Genomic DNA, 22,921 nt, shown 5'->3' with positions numbered 1-22,921 from the left:
TAACTCCCCAATCTCGAAAGGGTGATCCAGTTATACACCATCAGCCAGCTTGTTCCCGTTTCCTCGCTTTCTACGACTCGCACTGCTATGGTTGCGTTCGTCCACTCCATGTTCCGCACGAGTGCAGAAAGTCGACTGATCAAGGCTCATCGTCCACATGACTCGGGCGGCTTGTCGCGAACGCCTTTGATGTACCGAGAACAAGCGGAGCCTCACGAACCAGTGGCTCGTGCGGCGTGTATTGCTTGTCTCGTGACTTATCATATCGTCCACATTACTCGCGAGTATAGCGAGTCACACGAGCACGAGCACGAGTATGATTACCAGTACTAGTGAACGTTAGTGCTAGTCGTGCTAGTAGCGCTTCCATGATTATGTAACTCTTACGCCTATAATTATGTAAAAGAGTTGTCATATTGTGCAACATAACTTCGGTCGAAAATAATAATCTTTCTACCGACCTCTGGACGCTCTGGACCTGGTGACTAGATCAGTTATGAAACGTACCTTCTGGCTTATAAAGCCGTCTAAAACGATACAAGTTCATCGACGTTCCTCCAAAACGTCTGTGGATTTCTATTGAACGTACCGAATTACATCGCGTTGCAACAGAGAAGATGGTACCTTCCACAATTACCGCTGTGAGAACCCTAACTCCAAAATCGATACATTGCTATTTTACTTTCATACCTAGGCATTAAAACCATGAATACTGTTTCAGATAATATGTCAAAATTTGCACCTAAGAAACAAAGTACCACGAAAGAAACGCTCAACTCTGTGCAATCAGGTAAGAAATGTGACTATATCTTTTTTACATTTATTCATTCATTCTTTTATTAATCCTGTAGATCATGATACATTTGCGTTGTGGCGGAACGAGATGCATGTAGTTACGAAATGTAGACTAGGTATTGTCCGTGACATTTAAGTTAGAACAGTTTTGTTTCAACAGTTGGTGCAATTCGATTGGTGCTGTTCGGTGCTGTTGGTGTGTCTGATTATAGTTTTATTGCCTCGGCAAGATGTAAGTGTGGTAGGTTTTTGGAAGGTTTTAATATTGCAGTGCTAGACAGAACATGAGGCTGTATCCTGATGACCAGCTGACAGGCGATTATTGAAACTGGCTGTAATGTGGGGTTGTAAAAGAACACGCTTAAGAGCTAATGGAGTTGTAACTCATATGTGACCTTCATTTGAAAGTACTGTAATTGGGAAACCCATATTTTATTGTGATATAAGTATGTGGTAGAATGACAGCATCGTTCCGCTTTAATTGAGCTCGTATATGTTAAACATATATTTGTGATGAAGCCGTAGTTGACGTTGAAGGGGAATGTTTTACGCCATGTTGCACTTTCTGTTCATGTTTACAAATGGCTTCCAAAAATCAAGCTAAATATATTACGTGTTCTGTTTTCATGTAACGTGTTTGTTATATTTGAAGTCAAAAGATGTAAGGCAGTGTTTGGATTTGTTTTTTTATGCATGGACGACTAACAGATGCGAAAAAGATTATTTTATGCACTTAAGATATGTCAAAGTGTGGAGTATACCGAGGATAAAATTATGTTTAAGGAAAACTTTACCGAAGAATGAAAATGTGAACTATTTGGCATTGAAGAAATCTATAATATAATAATAATCATAATAATAATAATAACGCATCATTGGTGAAAATAATAGTATAGTATATTAACAGCACTGTAGTAATATCCTCCGGTAGGTATATAATACAAAAGGAGGCCAAAAATAAATTAAAATATAAAACTTATGCATAGAAATTCAGTTTATGTGGTATATGAAATGCATTGCTTGTTCTAACAATGAGTCTATGTGATATGATCAGACATTTGTGTTAAATGTTACGTAAAATTCAAAATGAAGACATAACTTAGGAATCTTTGCTTTTCCTTCACTGTACAGGGTGTACACATGAAATGTACAATGTTATGTTTGTTGTAGTGTTCAGTGAAGTTACCATGAGTGGTGGCAGATATCATGTCTATTCAGTTTCAGGTCACATGTTTTTAAGCAAGTTGGGGGTAATAGTAGCCACTTCAGCTCTTATCCCCTTAATAATTTCTGACAAAGTGGTAGCCATTGGTGACATGCACATAGTATCCCTGATGTACCACAAAAGAAAAACTGGAGAGGACTAAACTGGGACAGACAAAGTGGCAGGCCTGCCCTTGACAATCCATTTCCCTGGAAATTTTGGCTGTAAGAAGCCCATCACTTACACGTGGAAATATGGAGGTGCTCCATCTTGTTCAAACAGCATGCCATCAGGACTGTCTTCTTCCAAAATACTCATGAGAATTCTTCCACCATGCCTACGTACGCTGCACCAGTCACAGTATGATGGGCAAAGAAGGAAGACCAAAACAATTTCTTTTGGACTATAGCACAAAACATGTTCAATTTAAGACTGCCTGTTGTATGTTCAGTTATGTCATGAAGATCATTGCTTGTCCAGATTCTCAGGTTGTGTCAAGTTAGCATTTTCCAATAAATTAAATGTGACATCATTACAGTTTTTATGGTAGAAAGTTCGTCACATTCAGTTTTTTAAAGAAAGTCACAGTAGAATGCCTTGAAATATTCTTTATCTTGGGCAGGTACATGTTGCAGAAGTTGTTACCTGTAATTTCTAATTTTCATATGTTGCTGTAGAACTTCTTTGCCCTATTGTGTGGCATGTTTAATTACTGGGCAGCATGTCTTAAATGATTTGTGTGAACTGTGAATGAAAATCATTTACACTTCATCAACTTAAGGATCAGTGACTGGTTGTCTTTTCCTCATTTTCCTTTACAAGTGCAGGCAGTCTGATCACAGTGTACACCAGTTGTAAGTCAATGTTTTTGGTAGTAGTTCCCTTCTAAACAGCATACAAATTTTCCTTTGTACAGTAACCGCAGACCGAGACTCATGAAACCACAGCAGACTCAGCTTTTTATGCTTCAGACGGTTTTCACCGCTGTGAGTGTAGCATCTGAGGTGAGAAGATTTGGAACTTCAGGTGGCACAAATTATAGACTTGATAATGCATCCTCATATTTGTTTATTTTTCATTCTTGTACTCAAATCTTTCAGTTCACGAGCAGTGTTACAGTAAAATGGTATACATTTCACATATACAGGGATTGGACAGAATAATGGAAACACTACACATACTGTACAAATTTCTTTATGAATATGGTGTTGGACCATTTTTTGTGTTCATTACAGCCACAGTCCTTCCTGATGTAGGGAATAGTGTGAAGGACGACTCATCTGACCGTATCACCTGCACATTTCCATTTGTCTGATATCCAGGTTTTATGGTCATGACACCATTGTTTACACATATGAGTATTACTTCCAGTAATCAGAGGTTTAGCAGTCCTGCCACAGATGTTGGGTTTGTGAAGATCATGTCACGCAGTTTTTATGGAAACCATCTTTAAGATGTTCATTTCTAGTGGCACCTCTGCTGCAGTGGTTGTATGATTTTTCGAAATAGTCCTTCTCACTGTACGATGATCTCCTTCTGTCAATGTTCCTCTTTGATGCTGATGTTGTCGTCCCACGATTTGTGTATGCTGATGTGACCTTAGAAACTGCTGCTTTCAATCCATGCAATAATGTGGCAGTTTTTGTCACAGATGCTCCAGCTAAATGTACACCAATCATCTGTCCTCTGTCAAAATTGGGCAGGTCTCCAATGTTCTGGCTGTTTCACATGTACTGTCACTCAGCACAATCACTAATGTATTGAAATGGATACTACAGAATGTACACAAATGGAAGGACATTTAGTGTTTCCAGCTGAAATTCTTTCATTGGAGCCAACACAAATTATCTTCCTCAATTTCATATTGTTTCCATTATTTTGTGCACCCCCCCCCACATGTCCTGTATTTAAGAGTGATAAATAAAGGTGTTAAATGTAAATAGCCACATATATGCCAGAATGAATAAGTGTTTCATTTTCTTAAAAAGTGGAAAGATATCGTTAGCTCAACAAGGGTGATGAATCAATAATTTATTTGCATTTTTAGCTCCAAATTATCTCCACAGCACTGTCATGAAGTTTGGCCATTAGACTTTGAGGATTCTGTGTGTTTTCTTACTTTAACGGTCCCACTTGTTTTTCCAGTCTTGGTCCAATCCAATTGAGCATGTTCTTGTCCACTTGCTGTATGGTTTGTGCAGTCTGAATCCTTGGCACATTCTGCTATTTAGTGTATGAAGTTCATAGGGATCATATTTCACATGGCGTTATAACAAGATCAGCAAATAGTGTAGGTCTGATGATATTGGTGGCCACTATGGGCAGTCCTTATACCAGGTTGATGTTTATCAATGACTTTGATTACAAGAAGACTTTCCGCTAAGCAACAAACGTATGTACATACAGTATTTTTTTTATTGCTACTGGGGTGAGACTAAGTCCCTTGTACTGTGGTCACTTCTGCCCTATTGTACCAGCCCCAGATAGGTGAGGGTGATTGTGGAGCAATTGGTGGAATGAAGGTTGGCAGGGGAAATGGAAGTACTCTGAGGAAACCTGCCCCAGCACCACTTTGTCTACCACAAATCTCACTTGACCAGACACGGGATCGAACCCGGGCCGCGATGGGAAGCCAGCGACTAACCGCTTGAGCTATGACGCGGCCTTTTGTACATACAGCAACTAAAAGATGTAAACATCAGTCCCAAATATATGTATTTGTGTTAGGTTGGGAAGGGGTAAACCAGATCTTTCATAATCATTCTCCTTGCAGGTTATTTTAGCTTGAGTCAATCAATGGATTGTCACGGCCCTGGCACTTCTCAGCCACAACCTGTGGCCTCACCCATGGGACCACCTGCACCACAGGCTCCATCCCCCATGCCACCTCCTCAGACTCCACCTCCTACAGGCCAAGGGCAGCAGCAGATCCAGTCCCCAATGGGTCCTCCGCAGCAAGTGATGTCCCCAGGACCTCCACCCAGTCCAGGCCTGCAAGTGGCATCACCGTCACATCAGCATTTGAACTCACATGGCCACATGGGCTATCAGCAACAATCTTTATGTCCTAGTGGAATGCTTCATAATCCACAAGGGTCTTCAGTTCCTCAATTGCCAGCGCAGGTATGCAGTGAAACTATGTTGTCTACTGTATGTTATTTAGAGGTACAGTATATTGATATTCCATTCCTAATGCAAATTTCACCACATTGATTATACAGAAGCCAATGAAAAGTACTCATAACTCCACTTCTGTAGAATCAGATTGAAACTAAGATGTTGTTTGTCTTAGATAATGTAGATGAAAAGTTGTAATTTTTTGAAAATGTGTACAGTTTGGCTGTTAAAATCTGGTCATTCTGAATTTCGTATAAATTAGATAAACTAATACAGACACTTCATCTGTGACATTTACTGTATAATAATGAAGTTTTGTGGCCTATTTCAGGGTATTTAATGTTTGAATTTGTTACTGTTTGTGGGACTTTGTGACGTGGTTTTTTTTTCTCTTTGTTGAGATGGTTTCTCAGTCATCACCACATGACACATACCAGGCTCTACAAAGGGCAATTGGAGCCATGGAGGAGAAGGGGATGCAGAACGATCCCCGCTATTCACAACTGTTGGCCCTTCGTGCTCGGCAGGTCCCATATGGTAACCCAGCCCAAGCAGACCCATCACGAATAATACAGGTGCTTAATCCCTTTACTGACATGTATATAGAACACATCAAGTGTGTCCCAACGAAAGAAATACTTGAAAATATGCAACTCTATATCCATATGTGATATTTCCAGCATATGCATAATAGGCACAGAAGTTATGCAGTGGAACTTCTACAAGTGTATCATTAAAGAGAAAGCAGTCATGTAGGATTTGAGGTTCTTACAGGGGTAGTTGTGAGGAATACTGTTTTCTGAGATATAGTACCATGAAATCTGTTGAAAGTCGATTGATGTTTCAGAGGAAGATATCACCTCCATCTCCATGAATAAGGCAAGCAAGAAACTAGCATGAAAACAGTGGCAAGTGGAGCCACTTCTGTCTGTTTTCATGCTGAGTTTTTGCTTCGCTTATTGTTTGACCTTGGAGATGGAGGTCATAAGTTTCTCTGAAATGTTATGTGACTTTCAACAGACTATACAGCATTATATCCCTGATGATCATACTCTTCAAGGAGTCATGATGATTTCTTTTCAGCAGAGTTTAACAGACATATGGTCAGTTTTGGGATGGTGATTGAGCAGGAGAAATTTATATGGACTTGTAACTCAATGAAAATATGATTTTTCGTTATCCATATGCAGACTGAAAAAGAAATCTCCCCTGCTTACAAATGTAGAAGAAGAAAGTCGGTTTATTTCAGAGTGATGTGGAATAACTTTACTGTTGTAAAACAAAATGTGCTGGAGTATCAACATGTCTTATGCTTCTTTACTTACAATTTACACTCTGTTCGTAATTAGTTAAAGCTGGTAAGGTAGCTACTGAAAATTTTTATAGGCTCAATTTTTGACGTGTTTGCAGGGACCGGGTAGTTTTCTTGATAGCACACCAAAGCATATCTTCAGTTCTCTTCAGCTACAGCAATTACGAGTGCAGATCATGGCATACCGACTGCTGGCTCGTAACCAGCCACTAACAAGTCAGATGGCTCTGGCTGTGCAAGGGAAACGAATAGATTCTGTTCCCAGTCATAGAATGCCTCAACAGGGTGATCCAGGTATGTAGCTTAACACAATGCATATGTGTTGTTAGAACATTTTATTATATGAGCTTGAACATATAAGGATTCTGGAGTATTGTAGTTGGAGGTAAGCTTGAATCCTGAGGTTAGTGTGTGTGTTGCGAGACATCGAGAGTTTTAGTCCTCTTGTCATTATGTGCACCCAGCTGCATCCCAGTTCCATGTCCCAGTATGATATTGTTCATGATCATCCCAATTTTATACCTTGTTTGCCTCTTACTGGTATTACTGAACAGAATCATTCCATTTTTCAATATCTTCTGAAGCACCATCTTTAGATTTGTATTTTATAATTATCTGGGAGAAGGTGAATCTTGTGAGAGTCATTCTTTCAACATATTTTCCTGTTTTTTTTTTTTCGTATAGTTTTTAAAATATTTAATTTGTGAGATATCTAATTTTGTCATTTCTCAATTATTTTAAGGTAAGAAAAGGATGTAACCTGTTGTCCAGTTCATGAAATGCAATTCAGAAAACACTGATCTTCCATTATGCCATTGCAGTACAGTTTTGTGGTTGACAGTTCTGCTTCCTATTGGGAGCTGATACTCATTTATACTCAGTGATTGGAGATGAGCTGCATTGAGAGAGGTTTACAAGGTTTTTGTCAGACAACATGAAGATCAGAATAGTGTCCTGAAATATTTTCCCCTATGCCCTTTCCAGCTTTATATTTATTATAATCTAATGTTTCATTGAATTGAATTGAATTTATTTACATTTATAAATCCTAAGCAGGTTAGTACCTTTGGATACAGAACAAGTCAAAAGGTTACATACATAAGTACAGGCAACTTTAGCTTAAAAATTAATATAACTTAATTTTATATCATTCTCTATTTACATTGAAGTATTCATCTAAAGAGTAGAAGGAATGAGCATGTAGATAATTCTTTAACTCTGATTTAAACTTTTTAGTATCATTGCCCAAGTTTTTAATACTTTGTGGCAGATTGTTGAACACTTTTATGCCAGTAAAGTAGACTCCTTTTTGATATACTGATAAAGTTGATGAGGGTAGGTGGAAGTTATATTTTTGTCTAGTATTCATGTTATAGACATCAGAATTTAATTTGAATTTATCTTTGTTGTAAACAACAAATAAGAGAAGCGATAATATGTATTGCGATTGAAGAGGTAGAATTTTTAATTTCTTAAATAATTCTCTACATGAATCTCTACTTCTACATCCTGTAATGATTCTAATTATATTCTTTTGTATTTTAAAAATTATTACACTATGTGAAGAGTTCCCCCAAAATATTAATCCATAGTTCATAATAGAATGAAAGTAGGCATGGTAAACCATCTTCAATGTTTCCTGTGACATAAAAGGCTTAATTGATCTCATCGCATAGCAAGCTGCATTTAATTTAGGTATAATTTGTTCAATATGTATTTTCCAAGACAGTGTACTGTCTACATGTATTCCAAGGAATTTTGTATCAAGTACTTTACAGATTAATTTGTTGGCATAACTGATGTCCAGATCAATTTGGTGGTTGTTTTTAGTTGTGAATGATATGTAATGGGTTTTATCAAAATTTAATGAGAGTAAATTGGCTTCGAACCATCTGTTTAAGGCTTCAAATACAATATTTATGTCATTTTTAAAGTTTTCAAATTTAGAGTTCTTAAATATTATACTAGTGTCATCTGCATATAGAATTGGTTTAGATTTATTGTTGATGGTTTTAGATAGATCATTTATGTAGAGAAGAAAAAGTAAGGGACCTAAAATTGATCCTTGTGGAACACCGTGCTTTATAATTCCCCAGTTTGAAAATGCATTATGACTGGAGTTTTTATTATTTATTTCAACTCTTTGATACCTGTTTTTGAGGTATGATTTGATCCATTCATTAGCTTTGCCAGTTATTCCATAGAAATTTAATTTCGATAGTAAGATATCATGATTAACACAATCGAAAGCTTTTGCTAGATCACAGAAAATCCCTCCCACAATTAATCTGTCATTGAGAGCACTTAAAATATCGTTAGTTAGTTCATAGGTTGCTTTTTCTGTTGTTAGGTCTTTCCTAAATCCAAATTGCTCTTTGACTAATATGTTGTTAGAATTTAAGTGTTCAAGTAGTCTATTATACATAACTTTTTCAAAGACTTTTGAGAATGAAGTCAATATGGATATTGGTCTGTAATTAGAGATGCATTTTCTCTCTCCTTTTTTAAAAAGTGGTTTCATTACAGCGTATTTTAAGCGTTGAGGAAAAGTACCTGATGATAAAGATTTATTACATAGATGATTCAAGGGTGAACTGATGTAAACAGAGCTTGCTTTAAGTAATTTGGTAGAGATTTCATCATATCCATGTGAATTTTTGGGCTTAAGGGATTTAATAATGTTTTCAATTTCCTTCCTTGTTGAGAATTTGAGATTGATATTTGGAAATGAATTGTTAAAGGCACGAGACAGATAGTATATTGGATTATTATTATTATTATTATTATTATTATTATTATTATTGGAATATGTTTTCTCAGCTAATGAAAGGAAATATTCATTAAATGCACTTGCGATAGCTTGTGGATTGTTAGTGGACTTCCCTTCAATATTCAAACTTTGTACGTCTTCATTAACAGATTTCTTTCCTGATTCAACTTTCACAATATCCCAGGTGGTTTTAATTTTATTGTTTGATTTTAGAATTTGGCTGTTATAGTTATTCTGTTTGGCTTCTTTAATGACTTTTGACAAAATTTTACAGTACATTTTGTAGTGACTTTTTAGTCTTGGATCATTACTGTCCCTACTGGCCAAATATAGTTGTCTTTTGTGTTTACATGAAGTTTTTATTCCAATTGTTATCCAGGTGGATTTGTTTTTATTTTCATTTTTGACTATTTTTAAGGGAAAGCTTGAATAAAAGATCCTCAAGTATGTGTTCAGAAAGCAATTAAATTTAGAATCAATATTATTGCTGTCAAATACATTGTCCCATGATTCATTACTTAATTTTGTGACAAAATCTGCCATCGTATGCTTGTTGATTTTCCTTACTGTTTGATATTGTTGATTACTGGGCTGAAGGTCAATATTATTTATTTCTATGAGTTGAGCATCATGATCGGATAAGCCATTTATAAAGGGTCCTACAGTATAGTCTCTTAATTTTGAGTTATCAATGAATATATTATCTATCGCTGAACTAGAATTATTTTGAACTCTTGTGGGAAAGTTAACAGTACTGGAGAGATTGTAAGATGATAACAAAGAGTCTAAATTTAGTTTCCTATTACTGTCGATGAGATAGTTTATATTTATATCACCACAAATTATAAATTCAACTTTTGAACTATGCAGTACATTTAGGATGGTTTCTAATCTATTTATAAAGTGATCGAAGTTTCCAGATGGGGCTCTATATAAAGTCAGTATACAAATATTAGAAAAAGGAGAGTCTAACTTTAGAGCACATGCTTCCAGATCCTGGTCTTTGCAATAATCTTCTAAATTTATTTTAGTAAATTTTAGGTTTTCATGTACAAAAATACTCACTCCTCCTTTCTCCAGTGTTTTCCTACAGTATCTAGCACCTAAATTATAATTTTCTAAGTGAAGATGTTCTAATTCCAGCTGTTTCATGTGATGTTCAGTAAGGCACAGTATGTGTGGAAGATTTGAATTCATGGAGCTTATTAGTTCATTTGTTTTGTTTCTCAATCCTCTTATATTCTGATGGAATATTCTTAGTACTTTATTATTCACTGAATTTAGTAGACTGCAATTACCTTTTCCGATTTCTATTGGTTCACTAACATTATTGTCTGAAAGATTAGTTTCTTTTGCAATTTCTTTTACTTGATAAACTTTACTTGCACTCTTTATCCTAAAAAATGATTCTGAACACCCATGACAACTGGAATGTGTCTGCCCTTAATGCTCTCTGCAATGAGTCGCGTCAGCTTGTCCTTGCCTCGAGGATTAAGATGCAAACCATGGACAGTATGTTCGCTCCTCAATATTGAAGAGACATCAATCGCATCAATGTGGGCCGCGCCGACCTCCACAAGCGAACGCTCAAGCCGAAGATTAATCTCCCTTACACACCTGTTAATCCATGGCTTGTCATGTCGCCAGAAAAGACCAACAAACCTCACATTGGTGTGACTAGTTTTCTGGGCAATGTCACTTAAATCTTTCTCAATTTGATAATTGAGGTTTCTCTCCAAACTGTTACCTGGCCCCCCAACTATAACTACCTGATCTTCCTTACTAAAACCTTTGCACAATTTTCCAATGTCCCCAGTGACATTGCTCAGATCAGCATTGGGCTTGAATATGCTGGTCACAGCATATGCATCTCCCATTGCTTTCTGTAGCCTCTGCCCGATACCCCTACCATGACTGCTACCCAGCACTAGAATCTTACGCTTAGGCTTAGCCTCTAACACAGGCTGATCTATAGCGTCACCATCAGTCTGAGGCCCTAGCATAGCTAGAGGTTCAAATCGATTGGTTAAAGCTAACTTAACATCTAGTGAAGAAGGAACTTTTTTAAGTTTTCTTCGGGAGTTGGACACAGTCCTAAATTCTTCAGGACAATTATCTACTAAATTTAATTCCCCTTTTAAGAGGTCAATCTCAGTTCTTGCAAGTTCCAGCTCCCTTTTCAAACTCAAGATAGTCTCCTCTTGTTTCTTTATTACCTTGGCTTGCACACAGGAGTTGCAGTACCAAGGTAATATGGCCAAATCACTATTGGTGCCAGAGCACTCCCAATGAAACCACAGGCCACAGTCCTCACATCCTGTCCCCTGGCTAACCTTCCTTCTGCAGGCCCCACATTTACCTGATAAGTCGTTACCCCTTGTGGTCATTATTACCACTTATGTTAACTTATAATTCAGTACTAACTAACAGATATATTTAAAGAGTCTAATTTGTGATTAGAACTTACAAGAGTATATGCTGGCACAAATCTTTTAAGGCCCACTATATACAATGATACACTTATTTTAGGTTAGGCCCACTGGTACACTTGCAATAGTACAAATCAACTTACTAAAGATATAAAATAACACACTTCTTGTAGGTTAGGCCTACTGTACACTTACGAAAATACAAACAACTTATGTAAGATATAAATAACACTTGTGAAAATACAAATCGACTTCCTTAAGATATAAAATAACACACTCCCTGTAGGTTAGGCCTACTGTATACTTACGAAAATACAAATCAGTTTCCTTAAGACAAAGTAACACACTACTTGTAGGTTAGGCCTACCAGTACACTTATGAAAATACAAATCACCGTATTTAAGATATAAAATAACAAGTATGTTTACTAATTCTACTACTAATCTATATTAACAGAAAGTTAAGTTAAGAAAATGCAGTTTAGAAGCGTTGAGCGGAAGATCAGATACTAATAGCTCACAATATGGTGGAAAATGGTCTAGGAGCTAAGCGTGGCTTAAGAGCAAAAAAAAAAAGGAAGAAAACGTTCTGTATAGAAAAAAATTTAAATATAAGGTTCACTATAGTACACTTGTTAAAGAAGATAACCACTTATTTTTTACTACTGACCGAATAAACTGCTCTTTTGTACTTAAATTAAGGAGCTCTCAGATTCGCACACTACCACTCAACGTGTCCTTCACAGATGCAAGGTTCCAGTAGGCATATTGTGTGTGAACAAAGGGACGGTGCAGATAAAATTATTTGGGGCATAAGTCTGATGTAAGTTATGTGTTAGCAGGTGTTGTGAGTGGCGTAATGCAGCAGCCAATGAGAACTCCTGTTCCAGTAGGAGGTCAGCCACCAAGCCAGTCTCCTATTCCAGGCCAGCCTGCTCCATCAGCAGGACAACAGACTGTGGGTACAGCTCCAACCACAAGCACCTCCCCTAACAATGGTGCAGGTACGGGGACTTCTGTAGTACAGCCGACATCTACAACACAAGGTCCTCGTCCTCTCCCTCCCTCAGGACCAGCTGCAGGGGCTCAGTCTGCAGCACAGCCCCCACCTCAGCAGAAACAGAATCGAGTGACCCCCATAGCCAAACCTGCAGGACTTGACCCCTTGATCATACTTCAGGAGAGGGAAAACAGGTGAGTTCAGATTTGTTAAGCACTTCTTAGTACAAATATTGGTCAAATTGATGTTTCGAAGAAACTGCCTAAGTCATTGTCAAGTAGATTGATTCTCCATATCTCTCATTTTGCATTTCTACTTGCTGTTTTCTTTTGGTGGTAGAGTCGGAGAATTATGTCGGTAGTGACAGAAATTGCAAAGTACTTTATGTTGGAGATTTAATGGTAATTTCAGGATTGTTTTGGCCCTTTGTTTTTTGTGTGTTGGGCTTGAGGTGACTGGCACTGAAAATGTTAAATGTAGGATTTTGTATCTGTAATTTCTAATTTGCAGCGTTCAAAATCAACATTTTTGTTTGTAGGCTGGCTGCAAGAATCGCCCATCGAATTGAAGAACTGAACAATTTGCCAACTGTGATGGCAGAAGATCTGAAAATTAAAGCACAGATTGAACTACGTGCATTGAGATTGTTAAATTTTCAGAGACAACTGAGAACAGAGGCAAGTGTTTCAGGCTCTTAAGTGAAATAATGTTAGAAAGGACAGTTTTCTGAGAGTGGAAAGTGGTTTGAAGAAGTGGATTAAATACCTTTAAAAGTATTTTGTATGTGGACATGTTTATGTAGGAATTGGTGCGGGAATGCTTTAAAATTGCATTTATTTTGCTTTAATTTGTTAGAAGTATATTCATGTGATAGTTTAAGTAAGAAATTGAACAGTAAATTAGAAAGTATATGAGATTATTATATATCAGAAATATATATACACACATATGGTAGTTTTAATGATGTGGCTCTGTGGAAGAAACTTGCACTTGTGGACAAAGCATGACTGCAAACACGAGATTGTTTTCAGGTCAGGTGATAATTCATTTTTATAGATATTTGCTAATGTATCCAAAAGTAAATGTACAATGGCCTGAACAGGTTATTGTTGACATCAGTCTCGTATTTAATGCAGGTTGTGGCATGCACGAGGAAGGACACAATGTTAGAAACTTCCTGTCATATTAAGACTTACAAACGAACAAAACGCCAGGGTCTCCGTGAAGCTCGGGCTACTGAGAAGCTGGAGAAGCAGCAGAAACTTGAAGCAGAACGGAAGCGTCGGCAGAAACATCAAGTAAGATGAACCATATATGTACTATTTGTTATCTTGCTTATTTTAACACTTGACACTGTGGTTCTAATGAATGTTGATCATTGTTATTGAAACTACCTTACCTGAAAAGTAAATATTTTGGGAAAAACTAATATGCTGAAATTGTCTAAGATGACAAGCCCATCACTGTAATATGGTACTGAACTAGAGGAAACTGCGTAAGAAGAAGAGAAGTGGCTGAAGTATGGTGTTTGAAAACAGTACCAAGATATGTACTGCTTGTTCAGATATGCAGTGAACATATGAATCTAGCAATATAGAGGATTCGTGATTTGGTCATGTACTATAGAAATAATTGGAAAGATCGTATGGTGAGAAGGCAAGTAGAGAGGTATCCCATTTAATGTTCCTCAATTTAAAGTTCTCCCTCATTTAATATTTTCAGTGATTGCAAATCAATAATCTCAGTTTAGGGTTCAGATCCATTGCTTTACAGACAGACGTTAAAAAGTGATTTCACCGTGCACAAATACAAAAAATAGCAAGAGAATATTAACCCAAAGGACAGATCATGATGGTGATAACCAGGGCCCAGATTTTGATGACCTGAAAATATTTAAAAGCTGACCCATAAAATGACCGAAAAAATCCAGAAAAATGACCTAAACGAGAAAAAAAAGAACACTTCGCTTCCATGTTATACACATTTCAGAAAACATAAGAAAAAAATCCCTAAAATGGCCAAAAATGACTAGAAATACCCTTAAAAGTCCAAAAATTACCCCAAAAATGAAAAAATGACCTTAAACCTAAAAATGTCAAAAAATGACAAAAAATTACCTATAAAATTTACATTTCTGTAACCAGCAGCTCATATCCGAGATTTACATATATAAGAGCATCGCATAGGATACAAGGAAAAAAAGATGGCATGTCATCAAAATCCGGGCCCTGGTGATAACATAAGCTCACAGGAGATTTGTTAGTTCTGTTAGATTCCTCTGTAGCAGACATTTAGAAGCATGTTGAGAATGATAAGTTGAAGGAGAGAAAGAGGTCATGCTATAAGCAAGTAATGTTTTGCATAGAGTGTTCTGTTTAGTCATACTCATGTCAGTGTTTTAATTGTAACATGTATGTAGAGTGTCCCAGGAGGAAAGCTCAGTATTCTGGGAGGTCATAATATCGGTCATTCTGAGCAAAATGTGTGTATGTACATGTGTCCTATTCCAAACTGTTTCCAAGATAGAATTGTGTCATATTACTTGCCTGCATAAAGGAACATCAAGATGCACTCAGACGAGCAGCGAGCAATGTTCTCACATGAGTTGCAAAGTGCATTGATGTTATGGTGGAATTTTTGAAAATGTATTGTCATGTATGAGGGGTTGCATACGAATAATTGTGGGTCCTGGATTTGATGATTGGATTTATTAATACCTTCGTTTAAAAGTTCTCATAGTCTCACTCAGTTGTAATGCTATTGCTTTTCTGCACACTTTCCGTTCACAGTTGCACCCACACTAGGATTCTCCGTCTTCACAAGGTGTATCCTGGCAACAGATTTCTACAGTTTGACTGTGTCGTCAAATCACACATGAAAGCTTCTTGGCACAGTCTAATTTCTTTCTTGCCATTTCTGCAGCTGCCAATTCCAAGACTACTCTCAACTACTGTTGTATACTCCACCATACTCTGTCTACTACTACTGCTGTTGTCCTGCTGAACTCTTCTGATAACCACTTTGCACGGACCATGCACAGAAAGAAAATGTCACATGATCACTACCCAGCCATTCCATTGGCGCACTGGCTGCTGCCTAGCAACAGTCTTTGCATGGACCTGCAGAAAATGTGTCACGTGACCACTACCCTCTGTTGTGGTATGACGTCATTGTGCACAGACACAAAGAAAACACTGCTGTTGTATTGTTCGCTGTGTGTATGTTGTGGGTGTTGCTACCATGTTAGACCCAGTGTCGATTGGATCAGTGTCCCATATTTTGGATGTTACTGTTATACTCAATAGTTTGAAAGAAATCATTGCCATATACAAACTTTGTCAATTTAGACTGATGTCTGATGACTGATTTGTCAAGTTAAAGGAAAGTGTGGGCATTGGATTCTTTACTGCCGATCAGAGAGGATCATGGTGATTTTTGCATACAAGTGGTGTTTTTGAGACTGACATCAGGAATTGAAACAGACCCAGCTTTTAATGTTGGAAACAAAAAGAATATTTTTAGTAAACTGTATACTTATTGTTGACAGGAATACTTAAATGCTGTTCTGCAACATGGAAAGGACCTGAAAGAGTACCACAGGAACAATATTGCCAAGATCTTGAGACTAAATCGCGCAGTGTTAAACCATCATGCTAATGCAGAGCGTGAACAGAAGAAAGAACAGGAAAGAATTGAGAAGGAGAGGATGAGGCGACTCATGGCCGAGGATGAAGAGGGTTACAGGTATGAGTGATATTAATTTGTTAATGTGGATCATTTATATTTAATTAGTTAAGTTGGTATGACATCTTAACATGTCATGCACTGCTCTGATTCGAAGTAGGTATGACATTTCTATATGTCACACAAGTTTCCAATGACACCACTGTAGATGTAATGACAGCAATGCAAATTTGTACGATGTGCTTGCTAGATCTTCTAGTTACTTCATAGGGTGACCAGAAAGTGCTGATTGCTTGATAGCTGTCCTGGGTTCAAGTTTTTGTGAATAAACATTATGACAGATCTTAGCAAGAAGATACGTGTGAGTGATGGGGTGTTATATGAACTGTTGCAAGAGAATGAAGATAGTNACATTATCACTTTTCCTGGATAGTCTCTTTCCAAAAACAGAAGATCGCATTAAGTGGAGAAACTGTTTTGGAAGAGACTGTGGACCTGTCGCCTGACAGATTACTGATGATGATGATGAGTTAAGTTGGTATGACGTCTTAACATGTCATGCTCTGCTCTGATTCGAAGTGGGTATGACATTTCTATATGTCACACAAGTTTCCAATGACACCACTGTAGATGTAATGACAGCAATGCAAATTTGTACGATGTGCTTGCTAGATCTTCTAGTTACTTCATAGGGTGACCAGAAAGTGCTGATTGCTTGATAGCTGTCCTGGGTTCAAGTTTTTGTGAATAAACATTATGACAGATCTTAGCAAGAAGATACGTGTGAGTGATGGGGTGTTATATGAACTGTTGCAAGAGAATGAAGATAGTGATATTTCTGAAAGCGAATATAGCAGTGACAGTGAAATAAATGTGAAAATTTCACCATGTGGTCAGAGTGTGAGCTGTGATGAAGAAGAACATGTCTTTGACAACAGTAGCAAGCAACAGGGCATATGGACAAAGTCAGGGGCTGAGCGACCATGTTTACCATTTACTGGATTTAGAGGACCCCATTAACCCCCTGGAATATTTGAGTTTTGTACACCAGAAATTGTAGGAGTAGTAGCCAGGAACAAATTGGTATGCAGGTATGAAAAAGTAGAGCTGTTACAGTACTGAATTTATCAGATTGCATCGAGGTCTTTACCATTTAATTAAGTTCACTTTTGACCATAATGTGTAACAGTGACTCTAATAATAATTTGAATCTGAGTTGAATGCAAATGACTTGGTACTGAAGTTTACAAATAAGTAGCAGTTTCAAGGTTTGACTGATATGGTTATTTGTCTCTTAAACAGAAAATTGATTGATCAGAAGAAGGACAAACGGCTTGCATTCCTGTTATCACAAACAGATGAATATATAGGCAATCTCACAGAAATGGTAAAGCAGCACAAAGTTGAACAGCGCCGTAAACAGCGTGAGCAAAAGGAGAGAAAGGTTGGGTTACATTTATGTATGTAGTAGCTTATTAATGCCATGTTTATATTGTCAGAATTGTCCTGTGTATGAATGTAAAGTCACATTTATTGAAATCCACATTTTTGCTTATCTAGGTGACAAATCCATCATCTGTGTAACCTCATGAAAGCTATCATTTTCCTGTAGTACAGAGATGAAATGGTAGGTAGGATGGCAAGGTTTAATCTGTCAGATGAAAGAAACTTTTTGTTCTTACAACTGTCCATTTTTTTTTCCTTATTTTTCAGTAGAACGAAGAATTTAGACACATTATCATAAATTGTAAGCACTATTGAAGCAAAAAACAACTTAAACTGAATGAAATAGAGACTGTTGTGTTGCTTTTTAATTGTCAAAACAAAGGGTGTACATGCAGATACATATACAGAGTGATTCAGAAGGAGTCTGTTAAACTTTGCGAATATTTTAATCAGCTGATTTTGAGAAAAAGCATTTTACCATATTTACTTGTGTAATTATGCAATTGTTTACCCCCAAAATTTTGTCTAAAAATAGTGTTGCATGAAGTGTGTGGATACTAATTTTCTGATTATAATTTTACACAGATTGAGTCGGTTACAGTTGAATGTGATGTGGGGCAACATGGTATGGATATTTGAGCCTGAGGACTTCACCATTTGATTCATAAATGAATATTATGACAGAAAAACTCCTTGATAATATTTTCCCAACACAAAGTTTGTGTGGAAAACACAAAAAGTTCCCCGTACCATGTTATCATAATGCATTTAACATTAATTACATTTTCTGTGAAAATTATGAATTGGTCATAATTTTATTAAGAGTAAAAATATAGTATTTAGTTTTTTCCTGAAATTTCTTGTCTAAAAGTAGGGATGCATACATTGTGTGTGTAAATTCTGTGTTGACCGTTAACGTACGGACTTTTAAATTGCCGGCAGCTCCCTACGGCCGGAATTTAAATGGCCCTAAGTCTTTAACATTGCAAACTTTCAGAAAAAAATGCATATTTTCCGTTCTATGCAACATCGGAATATGAACTAAAAAGAACCTGAAAGACAATAAAATTTTCTACATATATACAAAAGGGCAAGTTTTACAAATGAAAATCAACTGTGAGTATTTTGTCATGAAGTGCAAAATATAATCATTATTATATACGTTATGAAATTCCAAAGGACTTACATGTTGTTTTTCTTCAACCTTGAATCGTGGTGGCGATGTAAATATGACGACACTATATACAATAATATTTGGTTCGGACTGTACACGGGTTGGACTGCATCGCTTCACAGTTTCACTCTGACGCGCGTGTCCCACTCTCGAAGCAGTCCATCACACAGCGCGACATCACACTCTACAGCGGTAAAGCGTGCTCCCGCTTTTCTTGTTTATAGAACAAACGTCTTGGTTTCCCTTTAGCTGGCCAGTGTTTTGAATGTGTCACTTCCACTTGACTCAGTTGGGCCCCAGATGAACTTGGCCTCCCCCGAAAAACACCACTGACCGTGATATTCGCCTCATGTGATTGAAGAATCAAATCACGCACCAAAATTTCGCGGAAATTTTTGTGCGTCATTTTTCCATCACATGACTTGTGTAACAGATATTCATTGAGAACAGACATGTCTAGTAGGTGGAAGAATACTCGCAAAATTGTGATGCAAAGTAATTGCAATAGCAGTCGAAAAGTGCCAGTCCGCCACTGATACCGAAAGTCACAGTGACGAAGATGTCTTTACGCACAAAGTAACACTGGCTCAGTGTATTTATACCACTTCCGAGATACACAATAAAAATGATATAAAAGAAATATAGGAGTTTGACACTGATTTCGTAACTTTTAACAAAATATAGAAAATCCGCCACTGACATCCTAACTGAGAATTCAACGCTGCAAACTAATCCCTGAATGAGCCACACTTCCTTGAAAGCTCTGGTAGCACTGCTATGAAAGTGCTTACGAATATTTCCTCCTCTAACTTCTCAAAACAAAGCTGACCTCTATTGGCTCACCAGGTCATAAACAGTCATATCTAAACGTAAATAGTTTCGAAACCAGTACCCTGATAAACGATTTCATTGTTCAGAGCTAACAAATAAATGTCTGACATGAACGTTCATGAGTTTGTTTGGGTTTCAAACCCAAGGTCAAACTGCCAGCACTCACAAAGGAAGCACGTGGCTTGCCCCCAAAAATTATAACATTCGGCCAGCTCGGCTTGCTACTTGATGCAAATAATTATAACATTTGGCCGTTAAAGGTTAACATGGGTCCAACTCAGAAAACCCAGTTCCTTAGAGTCATGGTAATATGAAAGCAAAATAAGGGTGTACTGGAACAGTTTAGCACTAAGTTCCATGTGATATTAAAATAATGAAATATGTTACAGGTGTTGCCATGCTCAAATTTTCATGATTGGAAAGGCTGGAACTAACATAAAAATGCATTCATTTTTCTGATAACAGTAAAAATAATGAATTTCAGGGCCAAATTTCAGTGCCCAGTAACTTCTGAACCACAAACTGACACATCACAAATTGTTCAGAAGTACATGGCCATTCAGTTTTAAGAGCATTACCCCAAGACTGATATAATTGGTTTAACAACTTAAAGCAGCATTAAAATCAGAGACTGCTGTTTACCTTAGTCTAGGTATGAATATGTGACAGAACCAAATATTTCCAAATAAATCATAAGACTGGCTTCTTTCTTGAAATACTAATTTGAATAATAAATTGTGTTTTCAGAATGCAGTCAAACATTATTATAATGGACTGATAAGAAGCAGGGTGTCCTTTATTGCCACTGTTCGTTATAACTGAGTGAAGGGGTATTTGCAGAAGTACCCCATAGGATACATAATCAGTACATGCAGTAAAGATAGAAACACCCAGTGTGTTAACAGAAACGTTTTTAGCTTGGGGTTCTTTTAATTTTAGTAGTTTTCTAACTACAAAACCTTCTGAGTGCAATAACATCTCTAAAAATTCACAGTTGTATACAGTTAGATTTTGTCCATTATATCTGGGGTTTACTATATTTGCAAATGACATTCAGCTTAATATAGCAGAATATTGATTTGAAGTGCGTGGAGCCCTCTCCCACAATTACTCTTTCAGCTGATATAGATTAACACATACTACTAGTTTTAATGATATAATTCTCTTATGTACGAAAAAACCTCAACCTAATTCATGATTTTCATTCTCCTTTCCATAGTAAAATGTATAGTCTCCTGTTGGTATGATGCCACCTCCATCCCATCTAACCTCCTGTACTCCCACTAAATCTAACTTATATTTTAAGATTCCTTCTGCCACTGCCTTGAGTGAACCTGCCCTATACAAACTTCAAATATTCCAAATGCCAAATCTCATATCCATTTTCATTAGCTTAGGTCATTTATCCAAGGAATCCATCCAGGTCCGAGGATTTGTGTTCATTTTCGTAACATAATTATTTAATGTGTGTTAAAAGTTCTTAGGTTATTTAAATATAATTTGTGTGTTGTAGAAAAAGAAGAAGAAGAGATCTGAAGATGGTGAGATAATTGATGGGTTGAATGATGAAAGCTCACAAATGTCTGATGTGCGAGTTACTGTGATGGAAACGGCCACTGGTAGGTGAAAGTCTACACTTGTGACCTTAAGTATATGACAGTTTAGTGTTATTACTCTAATAGCACAAGTACTTAAGATGATTAATTTTTAGTTGATATGTGTCATGTAACACATTCTGTGCGTTGGTGATTGTAAGCGAAAACTAAAACATCATTATGGAGTCCTCTTAACTTAACATCAGTTTTCCTTAACTACCAGCTTGATGTAAGTGTACAGTACAAGACAGGTTGAGTGTGAGATGATTTATTCCTATCTTAGTACAAATACATGTGTGTCTGTCTTTCAGGGAAGATTTTATGTGGAGATGAGGCTCCCCTGGCAAGCCAGTTTCAAGCATGGCTTGAGATGCATCCTGGATGGGAGGCTGCACCTCGTGAAGATGATGAAGATGATGATGACGACGATGAATCAGATGTTGATACTGATGATTATGATGATGATGACAGAGGTGTGAATGTGTTCATTTTCTTGTTGTACTGACTCTTGGTTAACCTGTCTGGCTACCGTTTCCTTTTTATGGTTGTTGAAGTTGGAGAATGGGTGTTGCTTAACTCCTTGCCCTTTATTACAGGCTTTATGTGTATGGTTAGGTAGAATATTATTTAACGCATCTGTATGTACATTTAAATAACCCACTTAACACTGTACTGCTATAGTATTTTTTTGTTTGCCCCTTTAATTTTTATGTTGAAGTGTTTAAACCGTCATACCTAGTTATGTACGTGAAGTAATTTCATAATTTTTTCATTCGAAACTGAAGGAGTTAACAATTTTAATTGCTTGCCATAATAACTGGACATTCTGCGTATGAAGAAAGTAACCAGATTGGAAGTGAGAAATTATGTGATAGTTCTTGGAACACCTAGTCCAAACATATTCTTCATTATTTTATGCTTAATTTTCTGAGTCCTGAGAATGTAAATTTATCAAATTTTACATAACATTCTGTTTTGGAAAATTAGAGAAACATTGGTGCTGTTATGCTCATGCTGAAGACTTGTCTCAGTAAAATAGTTCCAACTTTTGCATATGAAAATTTTTGAGTGAGCTCATCTAGTCATAGACAAACACATTTTCATGCTTGTCATTATATTGTGGTGGCTGCTGCCACATGTTTGCCTGTTTATTTTTTTATTGTTGACTGTTCATGGCACTACAACAGATATATGTGTGTGTATATATATATATATAGCAAGATAAACTATAAATGACAAATGATGCAATTAGTATTATAACACAAATTGATGTGCATGTTGGAACTATTGTCAGACTGGCAGAAAAGTTGGGACAGTGAATGCAGTTATGAAACCCCTTGAAGGAACCGAAAGGTTTGACCATTGTGTACCTTTTGTAATATCGTATGTAGGTTAGTGTATTGTAAAAATTTTCTTTTTCACATTCTCTTTTATCTTCCATTGGGGCATATGCCGAGATTATGGTTATATTCCTGAAACATTCTTTAACCTTCATCGGACGAATGTCGTCATATGATGTCGTTAAAAGTTAGGGCAGCTGGCCGAACGTCATCATATGATGTCGC

General features: G+C 37.0%; 1 protein-coding gene across 10 annotated transcripts in view; it reads left to right on the top strand.

Moving 5' to 3' along the window:
• Positions 1-973: 973 nt before the first annotated feature.
• LOC111873173 (ATP-dependent helicase brm) overlaps positions 974-22,921 on the top strand; it is a 63,446-nt gene continuing 41,498 nt past the window's right edge. For 3 of the 10 annotated variants that reach the window (XR_002844360.2, XM_023867667.2, XM_023867659.2), the window contains exons 1-12: positions 1,070-1,241; positions 2,916-3,003; positions 4,773-5,122; positions 5,518-5,691; positions 6,527-6,722; positions 12,466-12,820; positions 13,165-13,303; positions 13,763-13,924; positions 16,174-16,370; positions 17,613-17,754; positions 21,275-21,380; positions 21,668-21,829. Coding sequence is in view for 9 of the 10 variants with exons in the window: in XM_023867667.2 (XP_023723435.1) it covers positions 4,796-5,122; positions 5,518-5,691; positions 6,527-6,722; positions 12,466-12,820; positions 13,165-13,303; positions 13,763-13,924; positions 16,174-16,370; positions 17,613-17,754; positions 21,275-21,380; positions 21,668-21,829 (1,960 nt within the window). In the remaining variant the exon portion in view is untranslated. Of the gene's footprint in view, positions 1,037-1,069; positions 1,242-2,915; positions 3,004-4,772; positions 5,123-5,517; positions 5,692-6,526; positions 6,723-12,465; positions 12,821-13,164; positions 13,304-13,762; positions 13,925-16,173; positions 16,371-17,612; positions 17,755-21,274; positions 21,381-21,667; positions 21,830-22,921 lie in introns of those variants that run through there. The other 7 variants (XM_023867661.2, XM_023867660.2, XM_023867666.2 and 4 more) reach the window with 7 other exon arrangements.

This window comes from Cryptotermes secundus, unplaced genomic scaffold, assembly GCF_002891405.2.
Source record: "Cryptotermes secundus unplaced genomic scaffold, Csec_1.0 scaffold344, whole genome shotgun sequence".
NCBI lineage: Eukaryota > Metazoa > Arthropoda > Insecta > Blattodea > Kalotermitidae > Cryptotermes > Cryptotermes secundus.
This window is presented reverse-complemented; position numbering and strand designations above follow the sequence as displayed.